The sequence below is a fragment of the Eufriesea mexicana genome, unplaced genomic scaffold, assembly GCF_001483705.2.
Source record: "Eufriesea mexicana isolate 0111107269 unplaced genomic scaffold, ASM148370v2 scaffold2087, whole genome shotgun sequence".
Lineage (NCBI taxonomy): Eukaryota > Metazoa > Arthropoda > Insecta > Hymenoptera > Apidae > Eufriesea > Eufriesea mexicana.
The window spans coordinates 1,873,706-1,890,422 of record NW_016910162.1 but is presented as its reverse complement, the minus strand read 5'-3'; the positions used below and the strand labels follow the sequence as shown (position 1 = coordinate 1,890,422).

At 28.0% G+C, this 16,717-nt stretch overlaps 3 protein-coding genes across 3 annotated transcripts; 1 reads left to right on the top strand and 2 right to left on the bottom strand.

Annotated features, from left to right (window-relative positions):
* The first annotated feature begins 1,538 nt into the window (after positions 1–1,538).
* Positions 1,539–6,660, top strand: LOC108549478 (uncharacterized). The gene is made up of 7 exons (XM_017902867.1): positions 1,539–1,681; positions 1,828–2,056; positions 2,905–2,965; positions 3,921–4,047; positions 4,774–4,933; positions 5,203–5,401; positions 5,969–6,660. Exons 1-7 carry the CDS (start codon positions 1,539–1,541, stop codon positions 6,619–6,621), a joined length of 1,572 nt encoding a protein of 523 aa, XP_017758356.1. The 3' UTR covers positions 6,622–6,660.
* A 39-nt stretch (positions 6,661–6,699) lies between these two features.
* On the bottom strand, positions 6,700–8,139 carry LOC108549477 (uncharacterized). Its single transcript, XM_017902865.1, has 4 exons — positions 8,051–8,139; positions 7,908–7,989; positions 6,747–7,034; positions 6,700–6,705 (listed from the first exon to the last, which is right to left on the bottom strand). Exons 1-4 carry the CDS (start codon positions 8,137–8,139, stop codon positions 6,700–6,702), a joined length of 465 nt encoding a protein of 154 aa, XP_017758354.1.
* A 1,599-nt stretch (positions 8,140–9,738) lies between these two features.
* On the bottom strand, positions 9,739–16,431 carry LOC108549527 (Minichromosome maintenance 5). The gene is made up of 14 exons (XM_017902944.1): positions 16,356–16,431; positions 13,999–14,139; positions 13,684–13,925; positions 13,489–13,621; positions 13,171–13,421; positions 12,351–12,455; positions 11,675–11,818; positions 11,368–11,587; positions 11,139–11,302; positions 10,783–10,995; positions 10,569–10,693; positions 10,277–10,499; positions 10,044–10,181; positions 9,739–9,933 (listed from the first exon to the last, which is right to left on the bottom strand). The coding sequence occupies exons 1-14, from the start codon at positions 16,429–16,431 to the stop codon at positions 9,739–9,741; spliced, it is 2,370 nt and encodes a 789-aa protein (XP_017758433.1).
* Between the last annotated feature and the right edge of the window lie 286 nt (positions 16,432–16,717).

Here is a 16,717-nt window from a genome sequence, read left to right as displayed (position 1 = left end):
CTGCAAAAATAATAAAATACGATTATAATTACGCATGCCGTCTCAGACCATCCTGCGATATGATAAATAACCAAAGGAATAATAAAGCATGCGACTTACCGACCGTAGATAGCTTCAATCTATCAAAGCAACTTACGATTGGCAATAGAATTTGTCTTGACAACAGCGTTAAGATGGTCACTTTTTATCTTGGCTTCAGTATGGTAATAACCTTATTGATTGTCTCCTCTCGTTTTATCTTCAAACTTCTTTGTCACACTCGCAAAATCGTGGATATACGGCTGTAAGTACTTACTTCGGTCGATATCGGGTAAAAAGTTGCGTGCACGAAATCGCTCGACCAATACGAAAATCGTTAAATTTTAATACACCACATTGTTAAAGAGTTTTTAGCAGTAATAATTTAACTAATTTTAAAAATATGCAATATTTGTTAGGAAATATAATCTAGAAATAAAATATTAATGTTTGATTTTAGTATCGCAAAAAATTAAATTATTCAATTTTAATAATTAATTAATGCCAAAATTTATATAAAAAATATGTAAAAAAATGTATAATATATATAAATTAATCATAATTAAAAATTTAAATTAACTGTCCGATTGGTTAAATTTTTGATAATCACATTTCAAAGTTAGAGAGACAAATAACTTTCATCTGGGACTCCGCAGTCTTTATATAGACAACATTCAATCTTGTCAAAGACAAACAAAAATTCCTAGTTTACCGATATTCAAAAACACAACGTTTCTATTATTATAACTAATTTATTAATTTTTATTGCAAATTTATGCTCTAGGTAATTTTTTATAACCATGCGTGCAATAATATATACATTTATTCTTATATACAAAGTTGTTTATGTTCTTATAACATTAGTTTTAAATGTATAACTAATTAAAACAATGTTTAGCACTTTTTAAAGTAAAATTAAGCAATAATAGTAATAAAAAGGTAAGATTAATCGGTGGTTATCATATGCTGGAGTATATAATTAATCAATGTAAAACAAATTAATATTCAATTTAACAAAGTTTGTGAATATTTGTAGTTTATTGTTTCATAATGTTACTGCAGAAATAAATTAATTAACAAAATTCAAAAAATAATTCAAATACTTAAAAAACATCAAGCTTCGTTTTTTGATGAAAATAATAGCTTTTTATTATTTTATGAATTTTTTCACTTCTATTGTATAATAATAAATTATATTTCCATTTAAATGTATAAGCACTGTAGGAGAATAATATTAATATCAAAAAAGGAAAAAATGTTTTTTTATATTCTGATTGTGTAAATTTGTATTGGAGTACATAAGATAGTATGCATACATGATACATTCACGAAGTTAATAACATGAAGTTAGCAATTATAGAATGATTTTTAAATAAAATAAAACACATATAATGATAATGTGACATTTTGACGATATTTTTATATAATTCAAATTAAAAATTGTTTAAGTTTATTATTTATGACATTAATTTATACATTTTTAACAATACAACGCTGGTACGCTGGTAGTTACGTCAAAGATGCAGAGCAACTTCAAATTTTCAAGGGGTAATGACAGCGGTGTAGCAGAAGCAATTGGAAATTGGGGATTTTCTAACAGAATTTCGAGTTCTGGTCAAGAACTTAGACGTTTAAGATGTCTCTTCAACAAGATGGATTGCTTGTAAGAAGTAAAATCTACAATTTTTTTCTTCCAATTAAATTTAGATCAACTATAGATCAGAAATAAGCAATAACACGAAGATTTGAAATTAATACATTATATTATTTTGAAAATGTTGTTTCCTTATATATTATTCGGACTTACAGGAGAACTACAAAACCAGTGATGTGTGTAAAATATAATTGTTTATATGATCCAGAAGCATGGTATACAAAACCTAGTCCTGAAGAATGCAAACCGCTCTGGACAGTACCAATGAGAAGGCCGCTTATTACATTTAGTTCCACTGCTGATATATATATGACTGCAAATTTAAATAGAATCGGGACGGATTTACTTTACCCTATTCCAGGTCGAAGTTACCTATTACAGGGTGTATGTAAAAATATTTACCACTGTTCTACTATGGTTATGGAGTTTCGTATTTCCATTTTATACTCTATCATCTTATTAATTCTTCTAATTTATTATACATCTGAACACCTAATGTGAAATGTAATGTAAAATGATAAGGGAAGTTTCATTATAAAATTAGTATAGGTTAGCATATACACATAAGCGTATCACACTAATTAATTAGCTGTAAATCGTGATTAAATTTGATGGTGAAGAGGGAGTGGAAAAATGAACCCTAGATCTTAAATACGAAAATACTTTTCAACTACTTAGTTTACCTGTTATATACATATATTGGTTATCGACCGCTGATATGTGTTTTCATATACAATAATTCGGAAACTCATACATATGTAGCATTTACCATAGGCAGGTGATAAAAATCCGAAAAATGTTTGTACATTTTTTTATTTCGGGCTTTTACCACATCATTTCGGTAAATGTTAGGATTTAGCAATACCAATTAGTAAAAGTCGTTTCTGTTTGATTAGGAGTATGTTTTTTAAGTGAATATGCAGGAAAGAATTATAATTAAGTCTATTCTACACAATAAAATGAAAACTAACCTAAAACGGACTTTTGTCAATTGAAAATCCATTTTGTGTTTAGGTTAGGTTGGTTTAGGTTTTTCGGGGCGGGAGTCAAGGTTGAAGTGTACTTTAATGTATGAAGTATATAGTTTTTATGACACGTTATACCAAGCATCTTTTATTTTTAATTGCTGTTATTATAATAGTAAAAATATTACTAAAATACTGTATATTAGTAGAAATATTACTGAATCATTACTGTTAAAAAGAGTTTGATTTTTTATCTCTTTTTAATAGACGGATAAATGGTATCGGCATGGACCAGGATGTTCTCCTCTGCAAACTTGTTTAACACAATGCCCCCCAAGATCATATTGCTGCTAAAAATTAGTACATGTAATTTTTAATTCAAAATATTTTAAATTCGTATATATTCGAAACTATATAGTAATGTATATAAGAATAAAATGATGTTTGACGTAAATTGTTACATGTACCTTACATGCATTAAATACCCCGCAAATATATTTTATTTATGAAATATAATATACTAATTACAATTATATTTATGTTACATACTCTTAAAAAATATGTATTTCAAATTTAATTATTCATTTTCATATGAAACTTGATCAGTATTGCGTTTGTGTTAATTTCATTAAATAGTTTTCTTTATTTAATAAGCATAACGTTTTGTATTTTTATTGAAGACAATGAAAGCCAATAGGATCTACTGATGCGGATGAATTAATTCATGTGATTTAAGCTGTTAATTATTACTTCGTTGACCCTTAATTAAATGACATTTTATAAAAATATGTATTTTTATAAATAAATGTTACTATCATTATTGTAAATATTATTATTATGAATATAAATTATTATTATTATTAATATTATTATTATTATTGTGGCATATAGATATTAAAATATTTTTATATAATTAATAATAAATTATTAATCGCAGCCAAATTATTGCTTACATAATGATATTACTAGCTATTAATATTAATAAAATTACTAAACATTGAAAGAATGTATTAATCTTATTTCATGGTACACTTTTATTTGTAGCAATAAAGTGATTTATAAGCAAATTTGTTTGTAGTATAGATTATCTACTTAAAATAATACATTTGCTATGGCTCTTACATTGTGATGTGTAAAATTCAATTCTGGATTAATGTTCCTCATTTCAATAATGTTAATGCGTATAGAGATGAAACAAAATGCGATCGTTACAAAATTAGAAAATTTAACGTGAAATGTATCCATAGTTCAATAAATATCCACAATAGTTCAATAAATTTTAGTTTTTATCCAAAATTTCTTGCAACATGGTAAATTAACAAGTATTTTGTCCTCAACAACGTTTACACAACCGAACACAATGGCAACTACTTCAACAATTTGTACAGTAAAACCAAAAGCAATAAAATGGTTAGTTCAGTACTTCGATAAATATGTACATATTTATATTTTAAAATAATTATATGTACGTCCACATTATAGTAATATAATAATATAGTTAATCTATATAGAATACAGGTATATGATTGTGAATAAATTATGATCAACTTTGTGATAATAAATTATATATTTCATATCACACATATATATATATATTTATGTATAATAATAAAATTATATATAATAAATTAAACTTGGTAATAATAATAAAGTATTAGAATTTTCTTTATGTCCAGTTATGTTACTTTTAAATATTAAAAAATAAATTCCTTAAGATAAATCTAAATGTATATAAATATGTACATAAACATGTATCCTTTTAATTTATTATTATCCTTATAATTATTAATTTATAAATTTTCATACATTTTTTAATATCACGTTATTATACTTTTTAAATCAATATACATTTAATCGATTATACTTACAACGTTGTCTCCTGCTTTAATATATATTATTTCATTTTTTAATTATTTTCAAATTAAATTTTATATGTTTAGTTAATACAGAGGATAAGAGATTTTGAAACAATTCCTGCAATGCTATATTATACGTTAAAAATTATATTTTCTCTTAATCATCTGCTTAATAGATTTATTTATTTTATTTCCCTAATTTAAATATACGTAGCCACCTTATTGCATATTCATCAACTTAATCCTTATAAAAGAAACTTAATTTCTCTATGCTTAATAGTGCTTATCATCAAAGAATATCAAAGCCACAGGTATGTAATCAGGAAAAAGCACCATGTATTCCAATGTATCTTATGATCCCATTTGAAGAAACACAAAGAAAAGAAACATGTTGTAAATATAGAACAGATGGATTTAAAAAAATTACCCAGACTCCAGAGGTAAATTTCCCAATATGTAGAATAAAGTTCAACAATAACAATAAACTGAACATATTTGTAATAATAAAATACTAAAAATGCCATAGGCTTGAATATTCTGCATATGTACAAATTTAAAAAATAATTACAATCGGTCAAAAAAATATTTTAGTGCACGTGTAATTCGGCTACTGTTAGATTTAACATTTACGTTTTACTTAATACATTTATTTCATATAATTATTTTGTTATGTTATTATTTGATTTATTATTTTATCATTTTATTTTAGAAAACAAATTGCTTAAAATTTCCTGAAATGCGAAATGGTATTCTGTTCACAAGATGCCAGTGTGTACATAGAGATGGTCTTCAAGATGACTGTCCATTAAGTCAGTGTCAAAATCAACCCGAATGCTTTGTCAAACCATGGCCCAACTGCTTACCAGCACAATATTTACAGTCTCGACATCCGGAACAGTATCCATCAGGCAATTAATAATAAAATTCCCTTTATTTCTGTTTTAGCATAAATATATATACATATCCTGGTATACTTTATAATAGTATTACGTCGAATCGAGAATAAAGAGAAAAAGTATTTGGTACCATAACATTAATACTACGATATTCAGTGAAAATATCACCACTGTATTGGAACTATGTAACTTTTCGAACTAAATATAATAAAACTATAGTAAGAACACTTTGATCATGATATTTATTGAAATTTTCATAACATACGTTTATATACATTGATTCCAAGGAGAAATTAACAATGTATATAAAATGCACGAAAATCTCTGGAACCGTGTATTAAATCTTCAAACCCAATTTTTCTAAAAAATTTTTATTTCATTTTGTAGCATAAAATTATAAAAACATTTCGAATTTAATATTACACAGAGAGATATGAAACATATAGCAAAATATACTCGTGACAAAATGATAATGCATACTGTAAGGAAGGTACAAGATATAGACAGATAAACATCGTCATAAACAATTTGGTATACAAAATGGTCAGTATCGTGACAAATATTTTGCTTAACATGGAGGACAAACTGATAGACATGGTGATAAACACATCGGCAAACATAGTGGAGTACATGGTGTTGAACATGGTTGTGGGCATACCGGGAAACACGGAGGCGGACATGGTGGCGGACATGGTGGCGGACATGGTTGTGGACATGGTGGTGGACATGGCGATAAACATGGCGGACATGGAGAACATGGAAAACATGGCGGACATGGCGAACATGGTGCACATGGGGGACATGGTGGGCATGGTGGACATGGTGGACACGGTGGACAGCGTGGCAAACATAATGGTAAACATGGTGGTGGACACGGCGGTGAACATGGTCGTAAACATGGCGGACATGGAGAACATGGTGGACACGGTGGTAAACATGGCGGACATGGAGAACATGGCGGACATGGTGGACATGGTACCGAACACGGTGGACAGCACGGTGATGGACATGGGGGTGGACATGGTGGTGGGCATGCGGATGGACATGGAGGTGGGCATGGTGGTAAGCATAGCGGTAAACACGGTGGTGGGCATGGTGGTGGACATGGTGGTAAACATGGTGAACAACATGGTGGTGGACAAGGTGGTGGACACGGTGGTAGACATGTTGTCGTACAGGGTGGCGTACATGACGGCGGACATGGGGGTGGACATGGAACACAAACGTTATAAGAAGCACACGGCGGTGTACAAGAACTGATACAGGGTGTACACGATGATAACTCAACACATACAGGCTTGCAACTTGGTTTACAGCTACTCGAATAGGTGCATACCGGCATTTCGTTACAGCAGACTGCATTACTATTACATACCAATCTACAATATGCAGCCAAGGCTGCCTCCCTTGCCTGATCGGCGCAATAAAATTTCTTTAAAGCAATTTCCATGTCCCCTAAATCGGTCAGTTTTAACAACGCATTGCGGCCTGGCATGCAAACGGGATACAGTTTTGTCATACATTCTGGTCTACCCATACAGTTCCACATCATACATCTGTCTTGTAGGCCATTTCTTTTGATACATTCGCATCTGTATATAATACTTGCACGAAAATCAAAGCTTTTACACTGTTTCACTGGAATCTGAAATTTAATATATACAACTTAATTCTTTATTATCTCTTATTAAAGCAGTTTCTTATCAGCCCTTTGCACTTCACTGGCATCGTTACAGATCCAGCGATAATCCGCAACGTGTTTTATTTAATTATATCTTCACTGAGAAAGATAAAAAGAATGTTATAATTATTATAAAAATAAATTCACAGATAATTTCTCTTTTCCGAAACAAAATTTTTACTTTCAGAATATTCCTTATCACGAAAGCGTGTTGAAATTGCTAAATGATTGAATGTATAGATGTTTAGGGTCCAAACAGTAAAAAAGCAATAAAATATAAAATCGTTTCGTTAGAGAACAACTCTAAGGATAAATAAAATTATAACAGTGGTGGTTTGGAAATTGGTCAAGTTTTTGCCGGAGGAATTCATTTTTAAATTTGAGTTCTCCACCTTTGGAGGATCGATAGAGATCTGTTCAAAAAGGTAACTATAGTAGAATTGTGACTAAGCATAATTTTCACCTGAGTCAAATTTTCTTTTAATGCATCGTATTTAAATATGATGGATAAACGAAGCTTTTTCTCAATAAAATCATTGAAAATATTTTGACCTATTACAGGAACATGCATCAAATGACCGTGCGACCATTTTTCCAGCGTTAAAAGGACTACTCGACACATGCATTGAGTACAATACATGTAACGAGTGAAATTTAAACGGGACACCAAATTCGATGCCTACTCGATATTTTAACAGAGTCTTAATCGATACAAAGGTGTATAATCACACTGTAATAGCCATGATTATTAATTTCAATACACCATGTACTCTATCTCCCTCGCTCTTATGTCACTGAAGAAAATTTATGTTAAAATTTATGTTAATTTCTACTTACACAATCAGAACAATTAGGTACACAAGGTGAAGTGTAGATAACAGGAGGTGCACATGGTGGCTCGTCCCATTCACATGGTTTCCTGTTACATACGATTCACAATTTTATTTATGTCTACTAATTTACTTTTAACATTCTATCACCTTTTTTCCATAGAACTAATCAAGCATTTTAACTGAGTTAATAACTCTCGTCTCCTGTCACAATTTGGATTTCTTCCATCACATGGCATTTTCAACGATAACTGTGTTCAAATTGCGTAATACGAAAATTTTGATTATATTCAAGCCCGATGAAATACGATTTTTTTACATATTCATTATATTTTTAGCATATTTTTCACTCTATTAATTTACTTTTCGAAACATAGCATTAGAATGATTTATCCCAGAAAAAAATGACAATGTTATCTGAACATGTCTCTGGTGTATAATAAATGAATAATATTTTCACATAAACTTCAGTTGTTCGATATTCCGTTTGGTACAAGCAGCAGCATCAAAATTGCATGTTTATTACACCATAAAAATTTATATATAAAGGAAAAATCTAATAAAAAAAGGAAGAAGGATAATGTCTTGTCGAGGAAATACTTCATCATGTTGCACACCTGGCTGCCTATCACCTGTGATGCAATACCAGTTACCATCTTGTCCATCGTGTGTATCTTATCCATGTATTCCACCAATTTGTGTAGCATGTCCACCACCGTGCAAAATTACTATATGTACACCACCAGTGCCGTGCGGACCTTATCCACCAAAATGCATTCCGTATTGTCCACCTGCATGTGCCGCAAGATGTCTAACTAGAGTCACAGCACGATGTTATAAATAAATTATCCACATATTAGAAGAACATGTACATACCTATCATTTTTGTCCGTTCGGCACGAATTAACGTCATTTACTATGCTGATCAGAATTTCAATGATTAATACATTTCGTACGATAAAATAATAAGTATCGTATAATTAAAATATAATGGAATACATGAACTGTATACATGTAAGAAATGCAACACGTGTTATGTCCCTAATACCTAAGTGGCGGTAATTATGAAAGTGGTGTAAGTCAATGATTCAAGCAAAACGATCTTATCACTTATTTCTCGTGATATTTAGTCATATTGCAATAAAAAAAAACTATGTTTACGAAATACTGAAGAATCGAAACGTTATATCTTGTTTATAGCTTTGTCGTAATTTATTTTTTTAATTTATAATATATTCGAAGTAAGAAGTTTTAAATGTTTCGAAATGAAGTATATGTGACTTAGGTCACTTTCGTGATCACTGGCACATGTATCATATAAAAATTTTGTTGTACAGATTTTGCATGGTTACCATACCACCTACGTGTATTCCGCCACCCAAGGTATATATTCCTAAACGTCCTTGTCGCAGACCTAATTGTTTTCATGCCCCAGAACCAAGATGCTGTTTATACTTGTATTGGCGTCTTCCATGTAAAGCTGATTGTTTTGAAGTATAAAAAGTAATCGGTGTTAATTTTACTACGACCTGCTTAAAAAATTCATTTATTCAACATTATTAACAAACACGGTCTAATAAGTAACAATAATAGATGTAAAATATATCGTTAAATCATAATACATAATACTGACAATTCGTAACTCATTAGTAAACACACGCGTATATAATAAATCTCGTTTCATATAAAAATTGTATCGTGTACTGTTACATCGTGAGATTATGTAATGTAAAAATAAAGTAGTTAATTTCTAAGCAAAATAAAATAATGTGATGAACATTTATGTTACATTATACTACAATGAATACGCGTATAGATGAACTTATGTAATTACACAATTAAGAAATAAATTTGAATGTATTTTTCCCTATTTTCAATAAGATACCATTATCATTTAATTTCATAATAAATCTAGGAAAATCGTCTATTAGAAATTTCTTATCTAATGCGATTTCCTGCAGTCTTTTCATTGTAAATATCTTACTATTATTAGAATCTGTCTCTCTCTTTAATAGCTTTATAAACTCCGTGATCTGTAAACAAAAAATACATATTATCTTAGAATTTTGTATTATATTTTGCCTTTTTAAATTTTTTATTTTTGAATTTTGTATTTTTGTTTTTTTTTTGTTAATATACCAACCTTTCCACTGGTGGTATTCTTTGTACCTAAAGATTGCCAATTTACATTTTCGTTATCAAATGTATGTTGAAATATTTCTATCACATCCAAAGCATCTGTTTCTACTGCTTCCGTACGTAATTCCAACTTAGCTCTAGCCTACATATCAATTTTAACATTTGTTTCACAAAAATGAAAATTTTTCTTAAAAATTTATAAATAAAAACTATAAATTGGAAATTAAAAGGCTAAACCTCTGTCAATCGTATCATAGCTTCTAACTGTCTATTGCAAATAGAAAAGCCACTAAATTTATTATTTTTCTGTCGAAGTTCTAGATAATATTTTTGTAGTAGTGCAGCTGTTTCTTCGGTTAACTTTGGCTTAACGTATTGTCGTGCATATGCAATATATTTCCTGAGAATTGACTGTGGAATGACATTTACATTTTCAACTACAGACAATCTAAGTCTATCTCTAAAAAAAAAATGTTTTTGTTATTATAATTATTATTATTAAAAAAAAAAAATGATATATTTCAATTACTTTAGTGGAAGTTTGACTGTTGATGGTACATTTGTTTGTTGCTGTGTACTACTTTGTGTACTCCTAGATGTGCTTGAGTTAGCATGAATTGACAAAACATGTTTACATAATAAATCGTCTATATGCTGTTGCAAACGAAATCAATGTTAAACACATGAGCTTTCTTAAAATATAATTATATAATGATTATAATGATTAAATATTAGATAACCACCGTATTTGGTTCATCCAGTAATAAAAATATTAAATCGAAACGTGACAGAAGAGGTGCACTCATTTTCAAATTTTGCGTTATTGTTTTACTTCTATTAAACCGACCACTAATTGGATTAGCAGCTGCAAGAATCGAAGTTCTGGTAGGAAGAGAACATATTATTCCTGATTTAGCAATGCTTACACTCTGTTGTTCCATAGATTCTAATAAAACCTATAATTAAGAACAGAACGTAACAGATGGTAAAAAATTATTCCTTATAAAAGTATAATGTCTAAACTGTTATATTTTAATTAATTTTGTCGAAGTTAATTATATGTCGATAAATTATATTTAAATAGTTGTAATAATTTTACCGCATGTTGTTTATACATTTTATCAAATTCATCGATACAACAACAGCCTCTATCTGCCAACACCAAAGCCCCTGGTTCTAAACTAAAATTGTTACTCTTATTTTCTTTTGTTAGCGTTATCGTTAAACCAGAAGATGTAGTTGCATTTCCACATACATATACACCTTCGAAAATCGTCATCATTAATTGTTCGAAATTATATGGAATTAAACTATTATCGTATAAGTACCTTTCGCAGCATTTCGTGCACAAGCCTGCAACATTTGTGACTTTCCAAGACCAGGATCACCAACAACTAATATATGAATATTTTCTCGTAATTCCGAATGTTCTACATTTCCTCCAAATAAACTTAACATCAGTCCAGCTTTAACTATTTCGTGACCATAAATGCTTGGACAAAGAGAATGCACCAAAAGTGGGAAAATATTTGGTGTATTGTAAACTTCCTATCGCAGTTGATGAAACATATATTTTATAATAATATAAGTTACGTGATATGTTAATACAGTAAAATATATTAGTGATTTATATACCTTTATGGCTAAATAATCCTTTATAGACATTTCATTATTCATGACATTTTTATTCGTGAGTCTCTGTTTATTGTTAACTATCGTAATAGCCTCCATGTACAAAGAAAATGAATTTTTATTTCGAATCTTAGCGTGATTAGTTCCCTATACATATAATATAGTATTTCATTTCAGGTCTTTTATAAAATTTTAATAAAAATTAAAATATGGAGTGTATATTTTTCATAAATATATAGGTAAAAGAAATTTCATTACTTTTAATAAGAGAAAATTTTAAATATAAATTTTAAATTAATTTTAAATAATAAGAATATTTACTTTCAACGAGGATACTATAAAATTAAAAAATTGGTTCCTGAAATCCTATTTTTAAAAGGTTCAAAGTCATCGACATTTTTTTGAACGGAATAATATATTTCTACGATTATGTTACTGCAACCAGTCGCTTAAAATTATCGAAAAATTTTAATTATTTATTAACTCCGTAATAAAAAGTTCTGGAAAATATTATATTATTATAACGTAAAATAAAATCCGTAAACATTAATAAAATTCAAATTGCTTTTAAAGGAAAGTAGTATTTACCATTTATATGTTAAAATGTAAAATAATATTTGTTAAGAATTATCACAAATATGAATTAATTCCAAATATTAATAATACGTATACACTTTACCTTTATAATTCCTGTTAATGTAACATCATCTCCAGGCATACAAATATTAACCAAATCATCCATTAATTCGATATCAACCATTCTAGGCATACTACCTTTACTATTCTGTAAAGAATAGAAACTATAAATATAAAATACTCTACTGAATATACTTATAACTTTATAACTTTAAATACCTTTCAGTATTTACAATTAAAATTATTCACCCCTTTATTGATATATTATATGTGTATATAAATACACTTTTGTATTATTTTCACAGGTAACGAATTATTATGGCCATTTTAAAAAATACCGTTTTGCAATTACACAAAAGTATAAATTTACTTATAGGAGGAATTTATTTAATAATTAATAATAACTCTTTATTTTACTATATTATTAATTTTTGTATACGTGTATTACCTTTTTCTCTTTGAATCAATCCATATGTTTTTCCCTAATATTCATCATACAAAATTATATATATTTAAAAATGATTAATTAACGATACAAATTAAAATGACAATATAATATGGATCATCGTGTATATAGGTCCGTATTTCTGTGTTAGCTATTGTCGATTATAAGCAACTCGAAAATGTACTATTTTATTTATCTCTTTTAATACTCTCAATTTCGACATAAGAACTAAAAACAAAGACCAAAATAAGTATGAGAAGAATTTGATATAGAAGCTAATTTGCAAAGTGAAAACAAGGATTTTTAACAAAAGAGTAAACAATTTTGATTGTAGGTATCGTCAAATTCCGAGTATTATCGAACTGAGTACATAAAATTTATAAAGATCAATTTTCGTGTTTGTAATAGAAATAGAAACCTGATCGTTATTTGTAAGTTCTTGTATCTTGATTGTTTGAAAGGAGATACTCTTCACCAATGGCGAATCTAACATTGCACGAAACTTGGATACACCACATACGTTACATTTTCTCGGAACAGTATAAACTCCTAAGGGCTGTTTCATTATTTTCTGCAAACCACATTTACGACAAGCAAATACGATCCATTGTGCGAGATGTTTCACGTGACCAACTCTTATTACACAACCTCTGATAGACACTAATTTTCCTATTAAAAATATCATGTATAGTAATACAGCAAAAATTATTTATCGCTTAAAGTCTCGCATACGTACCATAAAAATTTGCTTTCAAGTCTTGCAAACATATAATCGGTTCGTGATTTAATATTTTTAATCTAACGGTAGACAACGTATTTATGATATTTATAGAACTTAAATTTTCTCGTGCTAACGTGCGTAAGATTTGCTGGAAAAACAGAATTTAATATTTCGTAAATGAACGAAGATCAGAAATTATTATACGTATACCTGGTGTATTGCAAGTTTAAAGCAATTTAAAGTATGTAATGGATTTTCGTGTAAATCCTTCTTGAAATCAGACCATTCGGTCAAAAAATTCGTATCATTGCATAATTCACACATATCGATAACGAAAACTATTCCATTTTCCAGATTTTCTAGTGTAAGTAGGGTTAACAATTGTTGGTGCTTGTTTATGAAATTTTCTGCTGTTTGGATTTTTTGAACAGTATCAGAACCACTTTCGTAATCTAAACAACGAATTATTATGTTTTCAAACTTTTTCAAGCTTTATTTAATAACAGATATAAGAAATATTTCCACCTTCATCGTGAAAGAATAGCTTCCATCCATAGAAAGGAATATTGAAATTGACATAATCATTGTGTACATTTAATAGATTAGACATTGCAATAGGATCCAAAGATTGGTATACATTTTCATTACTTTGATCGTCTTTGTGATCTGTAAATTATTGATCATATGAATATAACATAAATAATATAATACTTTACTCAACGCAGACTGTGTAAATTATTTATGTTATACGTCTAAATTAAAATTTCGTTCAGTAGAAATTTGATTACTATATTAATTTATAAAATATAAGTATTAATATAAAAAACATGTAAAAAATGTAAAATTTTTATACTAATATTTAAAGTATAAGAATTATATATGTAAATACTTTTTCAAAAGGCATCAATAATATCAAATTTGAGAACGGTGGTAGAAAAAAAAAGTGGATCCAAAATATAAAATTTTGGTTTCGAGTATTTATTAATATCTGATATATTACTAAAAAATCTGTCGGTATTAAGCATTAAATTCTGCCTATAAATATATAAATTAGGGTGATCGTTTGAAACAAAAATAAAAAATTATAAACGTTTGTGTATTTATTTGTATAATAACCTCCTTCCACTGTCCATCTTTATTGATAAGAATAAAAACAAATAATATATTGTAGATTATCAATCCCCATATAGTGGCATCAATGTAGTAAAAAGAATTAATAATATTGTATAACAGTGGAGCAGTTCATAGATCTACTTTTAGGCTTTTGTACATGCTATAATTATACATTTTCTTACTTTATATTCAATCGATTTATAGCACATGCTACGATTGATAACGTAGTAAAGTTATCTGTTCATGTATTTTGTTCACTTTTTATTATATTACACAAATCAATATTTCAAATAACTTTCCTGTATATATAATAGACTATTGAGCTTAGTTACCAAAATATTAGTAAAAAAACTTCACATATAATTATACATCCGGTGGAAATGTATATACATGTATATTGATGCTACATGTACGAGTGAGCAAGCGCAAGGATGTTTTTATATCGGCACATGCGCTGCAATAGCTTGCATAATACGTATATATGGTGCGGTTCGCACGCTAGTGAACTCAAAGGCAGCATCGTAGCACGAGCCTTGTATCCTTACAAGGAACCTGACGAATGTGTACAGCGACAAATTTATGTATGACTTGTAGAGTTTCAAGTGTGGAAGCTTTCTGTATAGGTGGTACCACCTTTCAGTTCATTAGTGAACAGATCACCCTGTATACTATAATCATGTAAATAAAATTCAATGAGTAATATTGAAAGTATACATAAGCACAGATACTTAAATGATATCGAAAGTTATTTAAACTTTTAATTGTCATAACAGATAACATTTAACAACACAATATAAAAAAGCAACTAATATTTAGATTTAATTTCATAAAAATATTTTTTACAATTTTATGACAATGAAAAGAAAAACAGTAAGTAGTATATGATGAACAATACAATCTTATTGTTGATAAAAAAATATTTTATTCATAAAATTTCTTTAAAATAAACCAGAAGAAATTTGCGAAAATAATGAACCAAACTCTAATTGTAAACATACAATAATATAATATCATTATTATACTTATGATAAAAGATATTACATTATTTATATTTCAAAATTATGAATCTAAGAGTTACTTTAATTTCAATTCCTTTGAAGTACCAAATTATTTCTATATGTTGACATTAAACCTATCATGGGCTAAATTACCGTTTTTAAAATTTTCATTAAATAAATTATTATGTTAAACAAATAAATTAATATCAATGTGATATGCTTAAGTACATAAGTTCACTAATTGAAAATATAAATTAAAATAAAAAAACTCAAATATATTAATAAATAAAAATAACTATGGTTCTTACACTTGTAATATATGTACTATCAAATGTCCCTATTGTTAATACATCGATATATAAACCATTTACAAATCATTACTATATTTTTTATGAAATTACATGACATATATTATTAACTTAGAAACTCGTGTTACATTTATATTCCAGTAACTTAAATTGGTCTTAAATTACAAATTACTAATCTTTTTTATAATAATTATTAGTAAATGTAAAAAGGGTGATATATGATAGAGAAAGGGACAATTTTAATTTCACATAATATGTAATGAAAATAATTATATAACATATTAAATAAAATTATACAACTGTTACAGTAAATATTTGTTTACTGAATTGAAAAAACAACTAGTCGAAGTATAAAAAGAATAAATACAAATTTACTAATTATATTTAATTCTTATGACATGTTTTGTATTAATAAATTATTCAGAACGATCAATTGATAAAAATGCAAAAAGAAATAGCTTACTATATGATTTTGTTGGCTTCTTTTTATTGATGTATCGTTTGCTCTTATAAAAATTTTTCGGTTTTTTATCATTCATAATTATATGTAACTATTTAAGCAAATATGTTTATAAAAATACAGCAGTAACTACAAAATATATTCTATTAATTTCTGTAAGATTCTCACGGATAGGTTATAAATATATAATTTAAAATTTATATATTTAAAAAATTCGTTCGCATGTAATATATAAATAAAAATTGATTAATTTTAATATCTATTACTTTCACTACTTTTATTAATTAACTACAAAACGTTTTATTAGAAAATTTTAATGAAAACGAGATTAGACAACCATCACTACTTGTAACTATGGAAACAGT